General features: G+C 41.0%; 1 protein-coding gene across 1 annotated transcript in view; it reads right to left on the bottom strand.

Annotated features, from left to right (window-relative positions):
• TTL (tubulin tyrosine ligase) overlaps positions 1–19506 on the bottom strand; it is a 36617-nt gene that overhangs the window by 9470 nt on the left and 7641 nt on the right. The window contains exons 3-6 of the mRNA XM_082672251.1: positions 16715–16947; positions 7448–7583; positions 6175–6444; positions 535–678 (exon numbers count right to left, since the gene is read on the bottom strand). Coding sequence (XP_082528377.1) covers positions 535–678; positions 6175–6444; positions 7448–7583; positions 16715–16947 — 783 coding nt within the window. The remainder of the gene's footprint in view (positions 1–534; positions 679–6174; positions 6445–7447; positions 7584–16714; positions 16948–19506) is intronic.

Raw genomic sequence — 19506 nt, forward strand, 5'->3', positions numbered from 1 at the left:
GGTCAGTGGTTGGACACCCAGGTAACAGGAGCTCACCACCTTGCCAAGACAGACTACTCCCCCTGCAGAACTAAGTTCCCACGCGTTTTAACCCAAATCCTTCTCTTCCAGGGACTCAAGGAGACTAGGACTTTGTGTATTTGCCTCCCACCCCACGTTTTTAATTTAATTTAATTTTTTTTAATTAATTAATTAATTTATTTTTTTTTTGCAGTACGTGGGCCTCTCACTGTTGTGGCCTCTCCCGTTGCGGAGCACAGGCTCCGGACGCGCAGGCTCAGCGGCCATGACTCACGGGCTTAGTTGCTCCGCGGCATGTGGGATCTTCCTGGACCGGGGCACGAACCCGTGTCCCCTGCACCGGCAGGCGGACTCTCAACCACTGCGCCACCAGGGAAGCCCTTATTTTTAAATGCATTAAAGATCGTGCTAGTCTCCTTTGCTGCACGGACTTCAAACTGCATGAAATGCATTAAACCTCATTTTAGATAAAAGCAAACAAACAGACAAAAACCCAGTGGTGTTCGGGCTTACTGAGCACAAGCAGGGGCGCCGTTGACTTCAATGAGCCAGACCTTCATCTCCTCATCCACCATGAAGTCGAAGCCGAAGAGCTGGAAGCTCTGGTAAGGGAGGTGTCGGGTGCTGATGGCGGGCTCCACGCTCATGAGGCAGCTCCTGCAGGGCAGAGGGGGCGCTCACTGAGGATGGGGTGGTCCAGGGAGAAGGACCACTGGGAGAGAGAGGTGCTTGGATGGTTTTATGTCGAATGTGCTGATGAAAATTAGGCTTTGGCTTAATTCTCTTTTTTAAATGCATTACCAATAGATTATTCAAGATGATGTGAGTTATTTGTTAGAAAACTCTGCCATCACTCTTGTTCTTACAAGTAGTGGCTGCTTTCCCAGCAAGTGCTGAGTCACCGTGGTCCCTACAAACGTGGACTCCTCCAACAGGTGGACTGCTGCCACATATGTTTATAATAAGCAAAACAAACCAAAAAATAATAATAATAATAAGCAAAACACTTCTACGTAGTTTTGCTATATTAAAAGAATGGACCACCATTTAGTGATGAGCAGAATTTGCAAAAAGAATGCTGACTCCGTTCATTTCTTTCACTAGCTCCAGTTCAAGTGTCAAATAGTTGCTTTTAAAGCTTTATATAATGAAACAAGATACTGACATACAGAATAGGATTTAATATTAGGATCAACTACTGTTCGCAAAAATTGGAGGATTTTAGTGACGCAGAAAAGCTGAAAGTGAATCTCAGAGACATAATGGAAAAGTACATGATGCCTGAGGTCAGGCTGCTGAAGCCAGAAGCTCGGACAAGTTTTTTAACCTCTTTAAGCCAAGTGTTGACTTCATTGTCCGTAAAGTTGGGGTAAAAATAATACTTACTCCCAGTGCTGAGATGGTTCAATGACATAATTACATAAGGAACTTGGCATGACTTCTGGTAGCTAGGAAGCATCTAATAAATGTAAGCATATTTTATGAATTTATCATTAATTACGATAATCATGAATCTATTGTTTATGAATAATAAAGAACTGTTATCTAGTACAACCATCCTAGAAAAAACCTAGGCCATTTCTGTTTTATGAAGTTCTCTTCACTGATTTTTCCCTCAACTAGATGTTGGGGCAAAATATTTCTCTTAGTAAATGCAATATATGTTATGATGACTCTAAGATTACCAGAGATAGCTGTCCTTCTACACAGCTGTATATTTAGAAGAAAAAAGATGTGTCCTAAAAAAAAAAAAAAGAAGAAGAAGAAGAAGGGGAAGAAGAAATAGAAGTGGACTTCACTGGCGGTCCAGTGGTTAAGACTCCGCACCCCCAATGCAGAGGGCGCGGGTTTGATCCCTGGTTGGGGAACTAAGATCCCACGTGCCGTATGGCCAAAAAGAAAAAAGACGTGTCCTTATAAGTAGCTTTTGGCTTATGACTTTAAAAGAAGAACTGAGGCTTCTGTGAACTTGGCACCAGGGTCTTGCTCCCCTCAACCTCCCTCCACCCCAAGCATCAGTTTCCTCCTTTTTTTCTCGAAGAGGAAAAACTTTCTATAGATGTGTTTAAACCTTTCAAAATCACTTTGGACAGTTAGTCACTTAAGAACCAATTGGAATAAAAATTTCTTTTCCCATTCATCCCTAACCTGCAAGCCACATATCACATTTTTTTCTATATTTCATCTCTATTCTACGAGAGAATACCCTTAACTTTTGTTTTTATTAAAATGCCCTTTAAAATATAATTTAGAAAAAAATTTTAATTTAATAGGTGCTCGTGATTAAAAAAAAAAACAAAACCAACAACATTGAAGGATAAAAATGGAAAGAAACATTACACTCCAACACTTACAGGAAAAACTGAAAGCAAGAACCAAGTCAAAACGAAATATTGTTTTATCTGCTGGGAGTTCAAGTTAATAATTCACTTTAAAGAATGTCTTTTCATCATCAGAGACTTTATATAGTACATCTTTTTTTTCAGCTGGAGTGGGAAGTTTGGGGGAAGCTAGCTGGGGAAAAAAGGAACATGAGAGCCGTGAGGAGCGTTAATAGCACCAATGTAGCAACACTCTCTGAAGTGCAGAACAATGAGGAGGAGGGGGTATATCAAATATCAAATAAATCTTCTGCCTAAAATATGAATTCTTTCTTCAGTATACTTGACTTATCTGGTGTCAGAATTCTAACCACATATAATCCCTGAAGAGATGGAACTCTGAGCCCCGTAATTATTCTGTTAGACTCTGTGTAAGAATACATTAAGGAAAAAGGCTCAGTCATCATGACAGGGTGGTAACGACAGGGCAGATAAACAGACCACGGAACAGAACAGAGATCCCAGGAACAGACTCTCACATAAACGGCCACCTGATTTATAACAAAGGCACACCAAAACGCAGTGGGGAAAGGACAGTCATATGTACTAGTGACCTGGGGTCATAAAGGGTTAAAATGTATGGGGGAATCTAACAGGATATTAACTATACAAATAACAAAAATAATGACTTGTGATTTTAAAATATATGTAGCACTAATGACTACCCATATACTTACAATTCAATACCTTTAAACCCCCTCCTTGGGTCCCTCCCGCTTCCCCTCCAGAGTTAACCACTATTTTGAATTTTGTGTTTATCATTACTTTGTTTCTCTCTAGATTTTTACCACATGTGTACATTCCTCCAAATAATGTATTACTTAGTTTTGCTTGTTTTTCAATTTATATGAACAGGACCAATTTGTAATTTTTTGCTTGACATTATATTTGTATAACTCCAGTGAAAAAAATCCTTCAGGAATAAGGTAAACTAAAGACATTCTCAGATGACGGAAAATTAAGAGGACTTATCACCAGCAGAACTGCTCTAGAAGAAATGCTGAAGTCTGAAGGGAAATGAAACTTGGAACTTGAGGACTGAAGGAAGAGCAAAGGAAACTGCAAATATCTGGGTAAATGTAAAAGCATAGTTTTCTCCCTTTATATTTAAAGTGCGTTGCTTGTAGAGAGCATATAGTTTGGTCTTTTTTTATTTTTTAATCCAACCTGACAATCTATCATATATTAAGTATTATATAATAAACCCTGGAGTAACCACTAAAACAAACAAACAAACAAAAATACAAAGAGATACAGCCAAATATTCAGTGGAAAAATTAAAATGGAACGCTAAAAAAGTTCAAATAATTCAAAAGAAGGCAGGAAACAGGGAAATGAAAAACAAACAAACAGAAAAGAAGGGACAGACAATGAATAATACAATGGTAGACATAAATCCCATCAAGTCAGTAATTACTTTAAATTTAAATGGTATAAACACAACAATTAAAAAACAGATGATGATGAATTGGGCAACTGGGATTGACATGTATATACTGATGTGTATAAAATTGATGACTAATAAGAACCTGCTGTATAAAAAAATAAATAAAATTAAATTAAAAAAAACAGAGATGATATATTGGATTAAAAACAAAAGAAAACAAAATCCAATGATGTGATGTCTACCAAAAGCCCATTTTAAATATAGAATAGAATAGAGAAGAAGGGTAGAGGGATGGAAAGAGACATACCATTAATCAAAAGAAAGCTGGAGTGGCTGTATTAATATCAGACAAAATAGACTTCAAAATAAGAAATATTACCAGAGATAAAGACAGAAACTACATAATGATAAAGAGGTCAATTGCCCTCAAAGAGATAACAATTCTAAATGCATATGCACCTGACAACAGATCTTCACAATGTACGAAGCAAAAACCTAATAAAACTAAAAGGAGGGACTTCCCTGGTGGCACAGTGGTTCAAAATCCACCTGCCAATGAAGGGGACATGGGTTTGAGCCCTGGTCCAGGAAGATCCCACGTGCTGTGGAGCAACTAAGCCCGTGCACCACAACTACTGAGCCTGAGTGCCACAACTACCGAAGCCCGTGCACCTAGAGCCTGTGCTCCACGACAAGAGAAACCACTGCAACGAGAAGCCCACACACTGCAACGAAGAGCAGCCCCCACTCACCACTCCAGAAAGCCCACGTGCAGCAGAGCAGACCCAATGCAGCCAAAAAATAAATAAATAAATTTATTTAAAAAAGAAAAAAACAACTAAAAGGAGACACAGATAAATCCATAATTATACTTGGAGACGTCAATAGTTTACCTTTCAATAATGTACAGGACAAGTAGAACAGAAAATGATCGAGGATGCGAAAGACTTGAACAACGCTACCAACCACCTTTGCCTAAAGCACATTTATAGAACACTCTGCCCAGCTATAGCAGAATAAACATTATTTTTAGTGCATGTGGAACATTCACTAAGATGGACCATATTCTGGGCCATGAAACAAACTTTAACAAATTTTAAAGATGTAAAACCATACAAAGTATTTTCTTTGACCATAATGAAATTAAAATTCCTGGAAAATCCCCAAATATCTGGCGATTAAGCAAAAATTTCTAAATAACACCAGTCAAAGATGAAGTCACAAGGGAAACTAGAAAATATTTTAATAAAATGAAAACAGTCTTCCCTGGTGGCGCGGTGGTTAAGAATCCACCTGCCAATGCAGAGGACATGGGCTCGAGCCCTGGTCTGGGAAGATCTCACATGCCGCAGAGCAACTAAGCCCGCGCACCCCAACTACTGAGCCTGCGCTCTTGAGCCTGAGAGCCACAACTACTGAGCCTGCGCACCTAGAGTCTGTGCTCCACAACAAGAGAAGCCACCACAATGAGAAGCCCGCTCACCGCAACAGAGTAGCCCCCAAAAATACAAAAAAAAAAAAAAAAAAAAAAAGGGCTTCCCTGGTGGCGCAGTGGTTGAGAGTCCGCCTGCCGATGCAGGGGACACGGGTTCGTGCGCCGGTCCGGGAAGATCCCACATGCCGCAGAGCGGCTGGGCCCACGAGCCATGGCCTCTGAGCCTGTGCTCCGCAATGGGAGAGGCCGCAACAGTGAGAAGCCCAAATACTACAAACAAAACAAAACAAAACAAAACAAACAAACAAACAAAAAAGAGTAGCCCCCACTCGCCACAACTAGAGAAAGCCCATGTGTAGCAACAAAGACCCAAAGCAGCCAAAAATAAACAAAAATTTTTAAAAATAAAAATAAAATGAAAACAAAAACATGACATAGCAAAATCTGTGGGATGCAGCGAACGAGTACTTATAAGAAAACTGATGGCCTTAAATGCTTATATTTTATAAAAAAATAAATCTCTCCAATCAATGATCTAACCTTGCACTTTAAGGAAACTAGAAAAAGAAAAGCAAATCAAACCTCCCAAAAGCGGAAGGATGAAAATAATTAAGAACAGAAATCAAAGAAACTGAAAACAGAAACAACAAAGAAAATCTATAAAGCCAAAAGCTGACTTTTACAAGAGATGAATAAAACTGATAAGCCTCTAACCAATCTGTCCAAGTGAAAGACAGAAGATATAAACTACCAACATGAGGTAATTACCAACGTAAGGATTAAAAAAAAGTGACAGCATTACAGATCCTATAGATATTAAAAGGATAATAAAGGGATATAACAAATAATTTTTGTTCTTAGACAATGTAAATGGAATCATTCCTTGAAAGGCACAAACTCCCAAAGCTCCTTTAAGACACATTTAACCGAAAGAGATAGGAATAAGTTACCTTATTATATGTTTGATTTGTAGTAAGATACTACTTTCCAGGGTGATGTTCAAAGCACTTGTTAGGTACCGATTGAACTCCTCAAAGAACATTTCGTTCCCTTCTTCATACTTCCCATAGTTCTTTGAGTACTCCTTTTGAATGCAGTGATTAGTCAAATGGCAAGTCTTATCTTGGAAATTATCCACATGATACGGTTCTGAAGCAGTCCGAAGTACACCCTCTCTATAGAGGTAGATATTATATTGATGATCCACCAAGACCCAGCTTCTGCAAGTCAATAAAATATTCAAGTTACCCAAAGTTTCTGCATGTTATATAGATCATCCCCACACCTTGATTTCTCTGGGAGGAAACAGAGGAAGGAGGTATGTTCTAAAATTATACGAGGCATGCCGTAACAACATTGTAAAGCAACTATACTCCAGAAAAAATTAATAAAAAATATATATACAAGGCAAGTCATGCCAGTTAGCCAAGATAGTGGATTACCACCATAAGGAGGCAAAGAAAACATTTCACCGTAACTGACAAGGAGACTTTGATCCATTCAAAAGATACAGCATTTCGAAGAGATCTGAGTGGCTTGGTTTTTACGGTTAATCTATGAAACCTCCAGTTGCCATGTTTGCTCTTTTAGTTATCTTAAGAAGACTTTCTGCTGAAGCTGATCTGACAGCACTGGTGTTCGAGAAGCAGCAAGTCAACGTGAAGGCACCTAAGTGACAAAGAGTCCTGGATGGGGAGAGGACAGCAAGGTTCAGGGCGAGCTGGGGCAGGGCTTTCAGCTTTTGAAAGCACCACGCAACCTCCTTCTCCTTGCAGGCCCTTTGCTCGCAAAGGTAAAGTCCAAACCCCTGAGGTGTGTTCATGAAAACCTTAAAAAGTGGGACACGGATAATAAAGTGAGGACGTGCTCTTTGGCAGGATCACCTGATCTGCTGTGACCGTATTAGGTGTTCTATGCATATCTTTCTGCCGCTTTCATAAAGCAAGCCCCACACACTGATATCCTTTCTTTGGATCCACAAGTCATCTTCATTAAAGAGAATACTTAAAAAAAAGAAAATTCATCATCTTAAAAACATTTTCTAGAAAGACAAGAGAAAGAGTGAAAGAAAAACAGAAGCTCGGTCCTGTTCAGCTGCACTCAACTTGGGGAACATTAAACGAAGTCCAATACTTCCCTATAATCCATGTCACCCTCCACATCACACACCACTGCATTTTTTCCAGATTTGTAAAACAAAAACTCCAGACGTGGAAGCATTACCGGATGTCAAACTTGCGATGGCCTGGCTCCAGAAGCAGGGGGCGCTCAAGGTATTTCTGGATTACGTGCACCTGGCCCTGGTTGTCTATGAAATCCAGCAGCTCCGCAGCGTCCGAGGAGATGAGGATGCCTTCACCTAACAGGGCAAAAGCAAACCATAATCAGTCCAGTTCACTCCAAGAGGAAAAGCTCTCTGCAAAGCCAGAAAGGAAATTCTGACAGCACGTAAAAACCGACAGGCGGCTGTTACTGGCCGACTCGCTTTTCATTCTCCATCCTTTCCCGCCTTCCATCTCTCTCACTCTCCCCTCTCCCCACAAAAGCACCAAGGGTTATCCAACCCTCTCTCCATGTAGGATTGTAAACACTGTCATGGCAGGCTCCATGAAATTTCATTTTTATGGATATTCAAAGGGTCTAAGCACCATAAATAAAGGCCGCTCTACTTTTGGTCACTGGCTACCACAGTAAAGGCCGTATGCTGCTTATGACCAATAGACCGACTGGAAACACTATATCTAGTAGAAACATCAGGTGGTTAGGGCAGAAAGACAAATGTACAAGAACATTCCTGCAGCGTTGTATTAGAAAAAACTGGATACATTTAAAGTGTCCCTCAACCTAGAGATTGTCATACTGAGTGAAGGAAGTCAGACTTACTTCAGAGAAAGAGAAATATCATATGATATCGCTTGCATGTGGAATCTAAAAAAATGGTACAAATGAACTTATTTACAAAAGAGAAATAGAGTCACAGATGTAGAAAACAATCTTATGGTTACCAGGGGTGAAAGGGCGGGGAGAGGGATACATTGGGAGATTGGGATTGACATATACACAGTGCTATATATAAAATAGATAATAACGACCTATTGTAGAGCGCAGGGAACTCTGCTCAATACTCTGTAATGCCCTATGTGGGAAAAGAATCTAAAAAAAGAGCGGATATATGTATATGTATAACTGACTCACTTTGCTGTACACCTGGAACTAACTCAACATTGCAAAGCAACTCTACTCCAATAGAAAGTGTCCATCAATATTAGATAAATGATGCATCAGCTCTGAGATATTGTTTATATCCTACAAAATTCACCCTTGTAAAGTGTAAAATTCAATGGTGTTTAGCATATTCAAGAGGTTTGCAACCATCACTACAATCTAATTTTAGGACATTTTCTTCACCTCCCCCCAAACCCCACACCCACCAAGCAGTTACTCCCCATTCCTTCCTCACACTAGCTCCTGAGGACTACTAACCTACTTTCTGTCTCTATGGGTTTGCCTATTCTAGATGCTTCATATAAATGGAAACACACAATATGGGGCCCTTTCTGGTCTGGCTTCTTTCATTAACACAGCGTTTTAAGCTTCACCCATGTTATAGCATGTGTCAATATGCCATTCCACCTTCCTATGACTAAATATTCCATTGTATGGATAGATCACATTTTGTTCAATCAATTGATGGACATTTGGGTTGTTTCCACTGTTGTTTGGCTCTTTTTTTAAAATTTTATATTAGAGTATAGTTGATCTACAATGTTGTGTTAGTTTCAGGTATACAGCAAAGTTATTCAGTTATACATATACATATATCTTTGGCTCATGAATAATGCTGCTATGAAGATGTGTACTGCAGTTTTCATGTGGAAAACATATGTTTTCAACATAGGAAAACATATGACATGTCTTCAACTCTTTTGGAAATATACCTAGGAGTGGAATTGTTGGTCATATGGTAACTGTTTAACTTTTTAAGGAACTACCAAACTGTTTTCCAAAATAGTTTGGTAATAGCTGTACCGTTTTACATTCCCATAAGCAAAGGGCGGCAAGAGCTCCATTTCTTCACATCCTTGCCAACACATGTTGTATTCTGCCTTAACTATAGCCATCCTAGTGGCTGTGAGGGAGGTGGTATGTTATTATGGTTTTGATTTGCATTTCTCTAATGACTTGGAATGTTGAGCATGTTTTCACATGCTTATTGGCTATTTATGTCATTTGTTTGTTTTGAGAAAGGTCTATTTAGATTCTTTGCTCATTTCTCAATGGCTTATTTGTCTTTATTACTGAGTTATAAGAGGTCTTTATATATCCTGGATACAGGTACCTTATATGATTTGCAAATATCTTCTCCAATTCTGAACAGTTCCATTATTGCACAGAATTCTCATATTGCCCTTTCAAAGCCACGAGTACCTCCCCCCACCCCACTCCCCGACCCCTGGTAGCCGCTAATCCGTTTTCCATTTCTACAATTTTGTCATTTCAAAAATGTTACATAAATAGAATTACAACATATGTGATCCCTGGAAGTTGTTTTCTTCACTGATACTCCCCTGGAAGTTCCTCCAAGGGGCTGTATTTATTAACGGTTCATTCTCTTTTATTACTGGGTAGTATTCTATGGGATCAATTCACCCCACTTTGCTTAATCATTCACTTGCTGAAGGACAGTTGAGCTGTTCCCATTTTGGGCTATTACAAATAGAGCTGCTATGAACAACCATGTACAAGTTTTTCGTGAAGGTAAGTTTTCATTTCTCTGGACAAATGCCCACACGTGTGGAGTTGCTGGGTCATGTAATTTCAGGTTTAGTTTTTTTTTTTTTTTTTTTTTGCAGTACGCGGGCCTCTCACTGTTGTGGCCTCTCCCGTTGCGGAGCACAGGCTCTGGACGCGCAGGCTCAGCAGCCATGGCTCACGGGCCCAGCCGCTCCGCGGCATGTGGGATCTTCCCGGACCAGGGCACGAACCCATGCCCCCTGCATCGGCAGGCGGACTCTCAACCACTGCGCCACCAGGAAAGCCCCAGGTTTAGTTTTATAAGAACTTGCCAGACTGTTTTCCAGAGTGGCTCTACCAATTTAAATCCCCACTAGCACTGGGAGGGTGATCTAGTTTCTCCTGACCCTTGCCAGCATTTGCTGTTGTTACCGTTTCCTATTTTAGCCATTTTAGGAGTGCAGTGATAGCTCATTGTGGTTTTAATCTGCATTTCCCTAATGGTTAATGATATTGAAAATCTTTTCATTTACTTATTTTTCATCTGTAGAACCTTTTCAATGGAATATGTTTTCATTGTCTTTTGCCCATTTTCTAATTGGATCCCCCCTTTTTTAACTGTTGAGTTTTGAATATTGTTTGTATAGTCTACATATGAGTCCTCTGTCAGATATAAGGCTTGGAAGTATTTTCTCCCAGTCTGTAGCTTGTCTTTTCATCTTCGTGGTTGGGTCCTTTACAGAACAAAAGTTTTTCATTTTGATGAGGTTCAACTGATCAGTTTTTACTATTATGGATTATACTTTCAGTATCAAGTTTAAGAATTCTTTGCCTAGCTTTATCTCTTATTTTTTTCTGAAAAATAACTTTATATTTTACAGTTAAGCCCACAATCCATTTTGAGTTCGGTTTTGTATAAGGGGTGAGGTTTATGTTGAGGTTCATTTTCTTGGTCTGTGGCTATCCACCTGCTCCACCAACGTTTGTTGAAAATTCTATCCTTCCTCTATTGAATTGCTTTTGCACCTCTGTCAAAAATCAGATGGTCATAAATGTGTGGGTACATCTCTGTCCCACTGATTCATATTTCTATCCCCTCCACGAATACCACAGTGTACTGATTATTGTAGCTCTACAATACAGTTTGGCATCAGGGACAGTGTTTCCTCCCACTTTTCTTCTTCAATATTGTGTAAGCTATTCTAGGGCCTGTGCCTTTCCATATGAATTTTAGTAGAAGCTTTATGTTTACACAAGAACCTTGCTGAGGTCTTGACACCAATCACCTAAAGCCTACAGAGCAATTTGGGGTGAAGTGACATCTTTACTGTGTTGAATCTTGCAATCCATGAACATGATATGTCTACCTGTTTATTTAGGTCCTCCTTGACTTCTTTCATAGTTGTTTTGTAATTTTGAGCAGATAGGCCCTGTACGTGTTTTGGTAAGTTTATACCTAAGCATCTCATTTTCTTTAGGGTGACTGTAACTGGTATTGTATTTTTAACTTTGGCTTCCACATGTTCATTGTTAGTATGAAATGAAAAAGATATGAAATGAGTTCACTGTGATTGAACCTGTCTTTGCCCATATGTAAAAGAAACTAATATGAAAAAATAAAAATAATTATGTTAGGAACTGGGTAAGGCTACGGGTAACTTTTCCATTTCCTTTTAATGTTAGGTTTTCTTTAATGATAATACTTTTTAAAAGGAAATGAAACTGGGTCATTTGTAGAGATGTGGATGGACCTAGAGTCTGTCATACAGAGTGAAGTCAGAAAGAGAAAAACAAATATCGTATATTAACGCGTACATGTGGAATCTAGAAAAATGGTACAGATGAACCTATTTGCAGGGAAGGAATAGAAACGCAGACGTAGAGAACAGACATGTGGACCCAGAGGGGAAGGGGAGGGTGGAATGAATTGGGAGCTTAGGGTTGACATATACACACTACCATGTGTAAAATAGATAGTGGCAACCTGCTGTATAGCACAGGGAGCTCAGCTTGGTGCTCTGTGATGACCTAGATGGGTAGAATGGGGTGGGGGGGAGGAAGGAGGTCCAAGAAGGAGGGGATATATGTACACATATAGCTGATTCACTTCATTGTACAGCAGAAACTAACACTGTAAAGCAATTATACTCCTATTAAAAAAAAAGTTATAGGGCTTCCCTAGTGGCGCAGTGGTTAAGAATCTGCCTGCCAATGCAGGGGACATGGGTTCGAGCCCTGGTCTGGGAAGATCCCACATGCCATGGAGCAACTAAGCCTGTGCGCCACAACTACTGAGCCTGCGCCCTAGAGCCCATGAGCCACAATTGCTGAGCCCGCACGCCTAGAGCCCGTGCTCTGCAATGGGAGAAGGCACTACAATGAGAAGCCCGTGCACTGCAACAAAGAGTAGGCCCCACTCGCTGCAACTAGAGAAAGCCTGTGCACAGCAACGAAGACCCAATGCAGCCAAAAATAATAAATAAATAAATTTATTTTTAAAAAGTACCTGTCTCCTTACTTTCTTCCCATTATTTTTCCATCTACTAGCATTAGAGATATTAATTTTCAATAAGAAATAGTCCGTAAGGAAATTGCATAAAGAAAATAAGGTTGGAGCATACAAGATGGGATGTGACCAGATTGCGGAGAGCAAGGCATAAATAGGTGACAGAGGTAGAAATGCAATTGATTTTTGTGTGTTGATCTCATATCCTGCGACCTTGCTGGACTCACTTTTTAGTTCTAGGACCTCCCACCTACACTTTTTTTTTTTATATTTATTTATTTACTTGGCTGCGTCAGGTCTTAGTTGTGGCAATGCGGGATCTTCATTGAGACGCGCAGGATCTTTTAGTTGCAGCGTGCAGGATCTTTAGTTGCGGCATGTGGACTCTTAGTTGTGGCATGCGGGATCTAGTTCCCTGAACAGGGATCAAACTGGAGCCCCCTTGCATTGGGAGTGCGGAGTCTTAGCCACTGGACCACCAGGGAAGTCACCCCCCTACACTTTAGATTCACAGCTCATCTCTACTTGGGTCTCATGCTTTCAGTAAAAATTTTTTTTTTTTGCGGTATGCGGGCCTCTCACTGTTGTGGCCTCTCCCGTTGCGGAGCACAGGCTCCGGGTACGCAGGCTCAGCGGCCATGGCTCACGGGCCCAGCCGCTCCGCGGCACGTGGGATCCTCCCGGACCGGGGCTCGAACCCGTGTCCCCTGCATCGGCAGGCGGACTCTCAACCACTGCGCCACCAGGGAAGCCCTCTAATATATTTTTAATTGAAGTATAGTTGATTTACAATGTTGTGTTAATTTCTGCTGTACGGCAAATTAATTTAACGATTCATCTTTCCTAAAAGCCAGCCCCGTTTTCAACTACCCCATTTCTATCACTCCCTCCACCACCTGGTTAGCCTCTTAAACAAGAAGCAGCAAATCAACTTGGGAAACATTCCTTCCGCTCTTTTTGGATGAACATAATTCATTCTGTTTCATTTCCCTTGAGAACCGCACTCAGATTCCCTGGTTCCTCTTCATTCTCACTTGCCAGTTCTTCAGATCAGACTTCAGTCTCTCCCGCTCCACAGCACCTTGCACACTCTTTTTAGAATCATCAACCGAAAACAGCATTTTCCTACGAGTGCCCTGAAGCTACCCATCGTCTTATTTCCTAACATAATGCTTTTCATTTTTTCATATTACCTTCCTTTACGTAATATGGCAAAGATAGGTTCAATCACAGCAGACTCACCTCATATTCTTTTTTCACTTCATACAGTCAATATTTTCACTGTATCTGCATTGACTTCCCAATGCTAGTGGCCAAGGACATATCCCATTGTGTGGATGTAAAAAATGACACGTTTACTGACTGCTGGACAACGGGGCTGTTCCTAAATACAATTTTGCTATTACAGGTAACACAATGGTAAAGGTCTTTGCTGTAGATCACCCTTGTTACTTTTTAACTATCTCCCCGGAGTAAATTTTCAGGAATGAGATGAGTGAGCCGAAAGCAAAGGAACTCTGACCCTTGCTCTGTGTGATCCTATTGCTGCTTCAAAGGGCTGTGTATCGCCACTGGGAGGGAGCAGTTCACAACAAACTCAGCAACACAACCACTGAAGGGTTCTGTTTTCTTACTTTGTAGATGTAAAATGATACGTAAAATCCACATTGATTTTGTAAGTTTTGTACACCAGCGTAGCATGTTTCCATGTGTTTCTTAACTGTTTCTTATACCGTTCGTTTCTATCCTCACTAACTATACCTGGAGGATATCTGTTTATATCCTCACTAAGTTATGAAGCTGGGGTTCTTCTAGGAGCTTCAAGGTCGCAGTCACAGTGGTTTTTCGGGTTCTTTGTTTCCATCTCAGCATTTAGCTAATCTGGAAATAAATGCATCATTAGCCTTCTTTCTGACTAGACTATGGGTCCCTGAGGGCAAGAGAACCATGTCCGTCTCATTTATCTCTTCATCTCCCTCCAAACGTTCATTACTTCTCTTATTCATTCATCCATCCATTCACTCGTTCGCTCAATACATATATTGAACCTTTGCAGCACGCCAGGTGCTGTCCTGGCCCCAGAGGCAGTGCTGAGGACAGATGTGACATGGTCTGATTGTGCTCTAACAGGATCTCTGTCTGCTGTATTTTGTGTAGACTCTGCAGAATGGCCAAGAACAGAACAGGGAGCAATGCTCCAGGTGACATGTGAAGGTGACTCAGATCCAAGACGGGGGTGGAGGTGGTGAACAGTGGCTTGATCTGGATATAGGGTGAAGTTAAGCCAACTACACCCAGCATGTAGTAGGCACTAAATATTTGTTTAACAAGAATAAAAGTCATTCATTCAGCCTAAACAAAACAAATCCACACCACTTATCTCCTCAACTCCCAAAGCAAAACGTCCTGTTTGGCATTTTATTCTCTCTTTATGACCTCCCTCTGCTGCTGAGAATCACTCTATATCTTGGGTTGGTGAGGGTCCAGGGACCACCTAGGTGGGATCACTGCCACGACTTGACAGATCCTTCTACCCAGGGCTCTGCCCCACTCATGGTTCCGGCACCAGTCAAGTCCATGACACAAGGACACACGATAGCCTCATAATGGCCATCCTGATTCCAGCCCCGATCCAAAGGAGGAATCTGGAATACTCTGGATGACTATTTCCTCTTTCAATTCCCCCACTTACTAGTAGAACAAAGCTAGGGGACTCTCCTGGAGAAGAAGTCCCAGGAGGGGAGGGAGAAGTAGGTGAGGTACCTGGCTTGTGGCAAGAGTCCAACTCTCCCACTTTCAGGAGATTCCAGGTGATGCCCTCCTGTCTCACGGTTGGTGGAAAAGAAGGTGAGATCCACTGGACCGGGGACAGAAATGAGTACCAATGGCCAGATGGTCTTCCAAGGCAATGAAAGAAGAAGTAAGTTCAAAATGGAGTGGGTTTTAAGAGAGCATATGATGGTAGTTGCAGAGATGGACCGTGTCTATGTGATCATTACATTGGCAGCTGCCTACATTTTAAGCCTGAGTTAGTATGACATACCTTATGCCTTCCCTGCATTCACTCAACATACCTCTATTAAGTGCCTATGGGGAGGGTACAGAGATGAACAAGACAGAACGTCTGTGTTTATATGGAGTGTGCAGGATTATGGGGGAGATGAACAGATAAACTAATATGTAATAGAGTGCTGGGAAGAGGTTAGTGCAAGGATGGAAAATAAAGCAGGAGAAAGGATAGAAAGCAATGGGCACAGAGGTTATTTTAGATCAGAAAAGCCTCTCTAAAAAAAAAAGAAAGAAAAGAAAAAAGAAAAGCCTCTCTGACAAGGCAACATCTGAGCTGAGAAATGAAAAATAGTCCATGAAAGCTCATTCCAGGTACAGAGATGAATTTAGAGTATTTCAGGGATGCTAGGCAGGTGTTATGGCTACAGTACAGGGAGCAAGGCCAAGAATAAGAGATGAGATCAGAGACACAGGCAAATATCAAGTGACGGAGACTTCCAGCAGGACTCGAGTTTATTCTAGTTGCCTTGGGAAGCCAGCTGGTAAGTCTTGAGTGGGGAGTAACATGATCACGTTTCTGTTTTTGAAACATCACTCTGTCCAAGAGCAGGAGAGCTGCTGTGAGCAGGTGCTGCAGTTACCCAGAATAGAGAGAAAAGGAGCTTTGGTTTAAGTGAGAGCAGTGGGAATGGCAAGAAAAAGTCCATCGCAGACTTTATTTTGAAGGTACAGTTAGCAAGACCTACTGATGCATTAGGTATAGATTGTAAAGCCAAAGAGGACTCCTGGGTTTGGGGATTGAGAGGCTGGGTGAGAAGTGGAATCATATACTCCATGGGAAGATGGAGAGAGGAGTAGGCTGGGGCGGGTGAAGTTGGGAAGGAAATAAAGAGTTCTATATCAGACATGTTATGCTGAAAATGCCTGCTGTTGGATGTGGAGCTTAAAGGGGAAGACCTCAGCTCGAGTTTATTCTATTTTAGAGATACTTCTATTTTTTTATTTTATTTTACTTTATTTCATTTTTTTATAAAATTTTATTTTATTCTATTTTAGTTGATTTGGAGATACACGTTTCTAAGTCACCAGCACGCAGATATTTTAAACTATGTAATGAAACGAGGTCTCCACCCCCGAGGATTCAGATTAGAATAGCCACACATCTAAAGACATCGTTTGAATCTAACAAAACACAATGGGAACCTACAGGGAAGGGAGAAGGGGCAACAGTGCCGACTCACCTTTGGCTCCGGCTGATGACTTTGCAATCCAAACGTTGCCCTCTCCATCTTCTTTCTTTCTATTATAAGAAGCCAGGAAAAATTCTCTCTCATCTGTCCTTGAGCTCTGGATTGGCGGGTGGATTCCGTTCTGAGCCGGAGCAACTGGGGTCTTGAGGTTAGTTGGATAAATCACATAGGACTCGGGGAACCATGTGCAGGACTCAGCCAGTTCTGGGCTGGTCTTGACGAGCCTGGCAGATGACAGAGGGTCAGTCTCCCTTCTGAGTACCCTCCGTCCCTCTATTCAGAACAGCCAGTGCTTTGCCCCAGAGCTCTTGAAGGAAGCCGGGCACGACCAGGGCTAGGTCTCCTTTTTATCCCACTCACGGGGCACACCTCCAAGGCACCACGGGGCAGCTCACAGCTGTTACCCGCGACCTTATAGGCATGCTCCGGTGAATTCAAAAGGGGCTTAAAGTCCAGAACTTCAGCTCCTTTTACAATGCATCTCTAAGGAAACTTAGCTTGAAGTAATCCTGAACCAACATCTTTTCACCGAACATGCTGTAGCTGAGCTAGACCCACCCGAAAAAATCAAAGTGGAGAACTGAGGAAACCATTTGGATTACTAGCAAAAAATACCACCTTGGCCCAACTCTGGAGAGAAAAGGCTAACACTCAGGAATCGGAATTATCTAAAGACATTTTCGTTCTTCATTTCTTGCCTTTAGCTCAGCCTGGCTTCGTGACAGAATAAAGGAAGAATCTTTCTAATGGAACCTGGGACTCCAGTGGTCATAACTAAACACACCTCCTGCCCCCCCTCAAAAAAAACCCCCATAATATAATGGAATATAAAGAAAGGCCCTGGGCAGGCACTTAATAAACACAAAGGCTTCACACTGTATCTCCTCTCCAAACAGACCCCTGGGGGGAGGCGCTAGCATCACGTTTCACAGATGAGGCACTGGGTCACAGAGAAGTGAATTTCCCAAGATCACAAAGGTAGTAAGAAACAAGCAGGATATAAGCCCTGAATCACTCCCATGTCCTAATTCCAAACCTATCCTTGGGAATTCCCTGGTGGCCCAGTGGTTAGGACTCCAGGCTCTCACTGCCGAGGGCCCAGGTTCAATCCCTGGTTGGGGAACTAAGATCCCTCAAACCGCGAGGTGCAGCCAAAAAAAAAAAAAAAAGAAAGAAAATAGAAAGAAAAAAAGCTACCCTTGCTCCCCAGGAATCAGAGGAGGGAGAAACCTGCCCAAAGACATTCACAGGCCTCCCCTGAGCTGCACTCCCTCTTCTATCTAGAGCAGAACTGTTAAAGCCTGGGGTATGATTCATCACCAAAACCCAGCCTCTGAGCCAATGGCAGAAATAATGAAAAGAAACTTTAAACTGAGATTTTTAAATAAAGCTATTTTTACGTTAGAGGCAATGGAATTTAACTTAAAGAACTCAAAGGAACAAAAAAAATCAATACATTTCTAACTCACTGACCATTCAGCTCTATCTGCATTGTCCAATACGGCAGCCACTAGCCACGTGGAGTTTCCAAGGGCTTCCGAGCACTTGAAAAGTGGCCAATGCGACTCGGAAACTGAATTTTCCGTTTTGTTTGGTTTTCATTTAAAAGCGGAAGCACTGTAAAATATGTTTCCACCAAGTACAACATTACTGTTTCGGTAGATGATGTTTTCACTTTAACTACCATGTGACCTCAGATGTTGTTGTTAGAGGGTGGCGTGCATGTCAGGCGCATGTGCTACTTCTGGAATTAGACATAAATGCATCACTGTTCTACTGGGGGACAACAGATGGATTCAGCTCATGTGAATTTTTTTCCAGGCACTGATGAAACATTATAATGTGTTTATTATGCACACAGCCAAGTTACAGAGATTGCTAGGTAAATCATAATTGGTAAATAATGTATAATTAGTCTTCTAGTTAAAAAAATGAGTACGGACAAACTTTTAAGTTTAAAACAAAGGCATTCTACTGACACGGAATTGAGTGGGGATGCAGAAGCTGGAACTATGACCAGACAATAAAGAAAAAAATAAGCACTAGAAGAAGACGTGTCACAAATTTCCTAACAAACGGCAATTACAATGTGCTGTGGCAGCAAAAATGAAGTTTGTTGTGTAAGGAGACATTTTCAGCAAATACATAATGAATTTGATAGGTGTTTTCCTCTCAATAGTCTAAAGAGAAGCAATGGAATTAGCGGCTGAAATCAGAATTAAAAACTCAACAAAAAAACTTTCAACATATTTTTCTTAGGATCTGAGCTTGTAACTTTGGTCAGCTCTAAAGTGGCTTGGATTCCTACATACACACGCAAAACGAACATCCTTTTAGATGGAAATGTGGTAATAGAAATTATTTTGAGGAAAAGACTAAAAAGATATTTTATAAAAAGTGAACAATCTTTAGTTAAGCCATCAATAATTGCCCATAGAGTACAAAGCATTTCTAACAATATTAAAGATTGATTCAAAACCGGAAAATTTTGAAATATTTTTCCTTAGCTTTAGATGAGTTGAGTGACATAAGAGATGCTGCCCAATTAATACTTTGTATGTTTTGCCTCAAAAGATTTCCAAATATAGGAAAAAATTATTGTCAAATTGCAGCCTAAAATGTAAACTCGTGGTGAGGATATTTCCTAATCTTTTACATTTGTCCAAGAAGAATTTCATCTACATGTGAAAAGTCAGCTTCTATCATGACAGACATTACTTCAGCTAGGTTGGGTTAAAATCTGGATTTACTGGGATTTTAATAGACTGACGTTTGCTTTATTG

This window comes from Grampus griseus (assembly GCF_964374135.1).
Source record: "Grampus griseus genome assembly, chromosome: 15".
Taxonomy (NCBI): domain Eukaryota; kingdom Metazoa; phylum Chordata; class Mammalia; order Artiodactyla; family Delphinidae; genus Grampus; species Grampus griseus.